Source organism: Stylophora pistillata, chromosome 8 (genome assembly GCF_964205215.1).
Source record: "Stylophora pistillata chromosome 8, jaStyPist1.2, whole genome shotgun sequence".
NCBI classification, from domain to species: domain Eukaryota; kingdom Metazoa; phylum Cnidaria; class Anthozoa; order Scleractinia; family Pocilloporidae; genus Stylophora; species Stylophora pistillata.
Window position 1 is genome coordinate 31663117 of NC_142526.1, and position 4925 is coordinate 31668041.

The 4925-nt window shown below is 39.4% G+C and overlaps 1 protein-coding gene across 2 annotated transcripts; it reads right to left on the reverse strand.

Moving 5' to 3' along the window:
* Window positions 1–282: 282 nt before the first annotated feature.
* LOC148725864 (uncharacterized) lies at window positions 283–4850 on the reverse strand. Of its 2 annotated transcripts, none has more exons than XM_088731996.1 (5): window positions 4251–4850; window positions 3546–3673; window positions 3182–3258; window positions 2821–2901; window positions 283–1055 (listed from the first exon to the last, which is right to left on the reverse strand). In XM_088731996.1, exons 2-5 carry the CDS (start codon window positions 3645–3647, stop codon window positions 968–970), a joined length of 348 nt encoding a protein of 115 aa, XP_088588122.1. In that variant the 5' UTR covers window positions 3648–3673; window positions 4251–4850; the 3' UTR covers window positions 283–967. The 2 variants fall into 2 exon arrangements, with proteins under 2 accessions (XP_088588122.1, XP_088588121.1); XM_088731995.1 differs by having other exon boundaries at window positions 2781–2901; window positions 4251–4848.
* Between the last annotated feature and the right edge of the window lie 75 nt (window positions 4851–4925).

The following is a 4925-nucleotide window of genomic DNA, read 5'->3' on the forward strand; positions in this document are numbered from 1 at the left end:
AAAAGTTTAAAATGTTATGAAAGCTGAAAAAGAAAGGGTTCCGGTGTCGCGCTTATTCAGAGTTACAAGTTTGAATGGCCAAGGGGTGGGCACTTATTCAAGGAAATACGGTATATCGATCACTTGAGGCTGTGCGCGTTACTTCGTGTTGTTTCATACTTTATATTATCTCATATTACCCAGTTTGTCAGGAAATCAATCGTCGTTGTGTGTTTACGTCCTACAAAAACGTCGCATCAGAGATTTCACGATCTAGCTTCGCAAAGAAATGTACCAGCAGTGTTTTGCCTTGTGTTATTTATTGAGTTTTTTTGGCAGCATTTTTTGTTTTGATGTTCTCTTCCCGTCGCGGTTTGCAGGGCGACTTTTAACAGTAAATGAAGCTGTTTTTCAAATTTTTGTCTCAAACGACTGTTTATTCCTGTCGCTCTGCTGTAGATATAGGTGAAGAGCTCAAATAACAGAAAAGTTTGCGTCACAAGAATTTCTTCACATTATATATGCCAGAAAACCTCAGGCATTACTCTGAATGCCAGAACTTCAGCCTGGGTGAACCAGAAAGGATAGACAATACTTCCCTATATTAACCATCAATGAAAAGCTAAGTAAGGCGCTCAGGCATTAAACTGAATGCAAGGACTTCAGCCAGGGCGAACCAGTAAGGCCGATAGACAACACTTCCCTAGATTAACCTGTGAATGTCAAAGAAAATAAGAATGTTAGGTATCCCAGAAGCACTAAGGGATTACTGTGAATAGCAGAACTTCCGTTCAGCCTGGGTGAACCAGAAAAGATAAACAACACTTCCCCGTATTGACCATGAATGAAAAACTTAAAGTATGTTGTATATCCCAGAAGCGCTCAGGCATTACACTGAATGCCAGGACTTCAGCCTGGGTGAACCAGAAAGGATAGACAATACTTCCCTATATTAACCATCAATGAAAAGCTGAGTAAGTCAAATATCTCAGAGGCGCTCAGGCATTAAACTGAATGCCAGGACTTCAGCCTGGGTGAACCAGTAAGGCCGATAGACAACACTTCCCTTGATTAACCTGTGAATGTCAAAGAAAATAAGAATGTTAGGTATCCCAGAAGCACTAAGGGATTACTGTGAATAGCAGAACTTCCATTCAGCCTGGGTGAACCAGAAAAGATAAACAACACTTCCCCGTATTGACCATGAATGAAAAAACTTAAAGTATGTTGTATATCCCAGAAGCGCTCAGGCATTACACTGAATGCCAGGACTTCAGCCTGGGTGAACCAGAAAGGATAGACAACACTTTCCTATATTGACCATGAATGAAAAGCTATGTATGTTGTATATCCCAGAAGCGCTCAGGCATTACACTGAATGCCAGGACTTCAATATGGGTGGACCAGAAAGGATAGACAACACTTCCCTATATTGACAATGAATGAAAACCTAAGTATGTTATATATCCCAGAAGCGCTCAGGCATTACTCTGAATGCCAGGACTTCAGCCTGGGTGAACCAGAAAGGATAGACAACACTTCCCTATATTGACCATGAATAAAAAGCTCAGTATGTTGTATATCCCAGAGGTGCTCAGGCATTACACTGAATGCCAGGACTTCAGCCTGGGTGAACCAGAAAGGAGAGACAACACTTCCCTATATTGACCATGAATGAAAAGCTATGTGAAACTTTGTTATATATCCCAGAAGTGCTCAGGCATTACAGTCAATGCCAGGACTTCAGTCTGGGTGAACCAGAAAGGATAGACAACACTTCCCTATATTGACCATGAATGAAAAGCTATGTAAGTTATATATTCCAGAAGCGCTCAAGCATTACAATGAATGCCAGCACTTCAGCCTGGGTGGACCAGAAAGGATACACAACACTTCCCTCTATTGACCATGAATGAAAAGCTATGTATGTTGTATATCCCAGAAGCACTCAGGCATTACACTGAATGCCAGGACTTCAATATGGGTGGACCAGAAAGGATAGACAACACTTCCCTATATTGACAATGAATGAAAACCTAAGTATGTTATATATCCCAGAAGTGCTCAGGCATTACTCTGAATGCCAGGACTTCAGCCTGGGTGAACCAGAAAGGATAGACAACACTTCCCTATATTGACCATGAATGAAAAGCTAAGTATGTTATATATCCCAGAAGCGCTCAGGCATTACACTGAATGCCAGGACTTCAGCCTGGGTGAACCAGAAAGGATAGACAACACTTCCCTATATTGACCATGAATGAAAAGCTAGGTATGTTATGTATCCCAGAAGCGCTCAGGCATTACACTGAATGCGAGGACTTCAGCCTGGGTGAACCAGAAAGGATAGACAACACTTCCCAATATTGACCATGAATGAAAAGCTAAGTATGTTATAAATCCCAGAAGTGCTCTAGTATTACTCTGAATGCCTGGACTTCAGCCTGTGTGAACCAGAAAGGATAGACAACACTTCCCTATATTGACCATGAATGAAAAGCTAGGTATGTTATATATCCCAGAATTGCTCAGGCATTACTCTGAATGAAGGACTTCAGCCTGGGTGAACCAGAAAGGAAAGACATAATTTCCCTCTATTAACAGTGAATGAAAAACTAAGTTTGTTATATCCCAGAAGCTCTTGGGCATTACGCCGAATGCCATATAAATCTTAGAAAAATGACAAATAAATATATATCTCGGAAGTGACCAGGCAACACTAAACAAAATAATATTGTTACAGGATAAGACTTCAAGAAAATAGATTTTTTTTAAATGATACAATGTTGACTATGCCTTACTTCAATGGGTGCACAGAATTTAAAAATTAAAATGTCATACACTGCAGGCAGAGCACATAAATTAACATCACATGGCTCCTCTTCAAGGAGAAAGAGCAAGTCACCTCTTAACCCCTTCCATCTGAAACAGACAGAAAAAAAAACAGTGAATAAAGTTTCCACCTTTATAATCCAAGCTTACCATATTTTTGCTGGTAACTGGGTAAAAGTGAAGAACAGCTCCCCTAAAAGTCTGTCGGCCAACTGTCGGCCAACTGTCGGCCGGCAGTATGCCAACTGTCCATCAAACTAAGTATCCCAAGTGAGATTTAAAGACATGTATTCCAATAGAAAGTGAAATACCATACTGCAAGCTGGAACTTTTTATGCATGTCAATGCAGAAATGCAGAGTTGTACCTACCCCCCAATATTTGCTTTGCTCTTTAGGAAACACTCAGCAAAGGCTTCCCCAAAAGGAACATCAGGAGAGGCACATTCCTACAAATAAATTGCATGTATCACTCAGTAATGAATTAACTGAGCTAAAGTCATATAATGTTCACTACTAATGGTAGATATATAATCACTGTTCACCACAGATAAAATATGTTCACTTTTGTGGACACCTTTTGTCTGCCTTTCTGTAAAGTCAAGAAAGCCAAGAAAGCTCTCACTAATTGATTATAAATAAATTGCATAACAAATACCAGTAGGCTGAATATGTTTTGTGTTATTGTATAATTCCACTATGATGCATGTCATTCAGCATTGCAGGTATAACCTACCTTAATAACTTTGCAGAATACACCGCACTCTGTGTCCAATCCTTGCTTGCAAAGTTCATTGATATATTTTTTGGCATCACCAGCTCTTTGCTTGAGCAGCATTATCAGTGTTTTGTAATCAAGAGTAACTGTCATGAAAAAAGACAAGATAACAAGAAGTTGAAGTTAAAATAGCTACACCAAAGATCTCAAATGTTATACTTTCCCAGATATTTTCTAACACTGCCAAGCATAAAATGGATTCAATAATTACTATCACGTAGCTAGACATGTAACATAAAAACATTCCAAATTAAAAAATAATAAGATAAAAAAAAATATAAAGAGTCAAGATTGGCACACTCAAATAACCTGGAAATTTAACTTTAAAGCATCTTCCATTAACTACTATTCCAGTTTTCTCGATGGCATCCCTCTGGCGATTTAAATCTTTTATCGTAGAAAAATAGAAATGAAATAAATTATAATACTGTCAAGACCCTATCAAGGAAACAAACCCGAAATTTCTCCCAAAGTAGCCATAAAAAGTGATCATAGCTAGAAGACTTAGAGGCTCAGCGTAAAATCAAACTCAGCCAATTATGTGATTTTCCTGCCAAGCAGAGATGAGTTCTGATACACCGTGAAACCAGCATTCACAACAAAACATAAGACAGCAAACTCACTTTTTCCAATCTTAATAAAAATATAAACGTTATGACTTACCCCGGTTCGTCTTAGCTTGAAAATGCTAAGTAACGTTTGCCAAGCTTTTCTTGATCCAGGATCAAGAATTTATTTTATCGATCAACCAAAGATATCTCACCACTTCTCCTTCTTCAAATTTCTGCCGGAAGATGGTAGAAACAACCCCAAATAGAGAGGCGATGGCCACTTTGTTGTTCTGAACATATCGGTCATCCAAGCTTCCGCCATTTTTTAAAGCTGGACCGTACAAAACGCTTGGAAAATGTGCCACCAACAGGCTACTTCAAAAAACTTGCTGACTCTTATGCCACATTTCTTGAAATTTAAGATAAACCATTCCCTTGACTCATCTGGAGGAGCATGAAGCAATTCAACCCTTCGAAGTTTCAAGGGATCCATAACTGCACTCGACCGCGGGAAACTAAACATTCCCGCTTTTGCTCACGCATATTAATATGAAATCCAATCTCCAACTGTCAATAGGCCGATCCAGCCCCTAATAAACAAAAGGCTTCATTGTACCCAGCAGGAACAGAGATTGTACAAATTCAAGCAACTACTCAGATTACTGCGAGCAATTATCGAAAAAGGCTGTTAAGGCGATGATGGAAACTTATCCGGTTTATGACGTCACTCCATAGCAACCAGCCTTTTCGAATATTTGAACTTCCGTTTACCTGTGGCTCGTGATGG

Bases quoted from the DNA above. Each gene is read 5' to 3' on its own strand.
- LOC148725864 (XM_088731995.1), bottom strand. From the start codon at position 3,647: ATGCTGCTCAAGCAAAGAGCTGGTGATGCCAAAAAATATATCAATGAA. The intron at 3,259-3,545 runs GTAGGTTATACC...ATTTATTTGTAG, and splicing joins TATTCTGCAAAGTTATTAAG to GAATGTGCCTCTCCTGATGT. The intron at 2,902-3,181 runs GTAGGTACAACT...TGTCTGTTTCAG, and splicing joins AGCAAAGCAAATATTGGGGG to ATGGAAGGGGTTAAGAGGTG.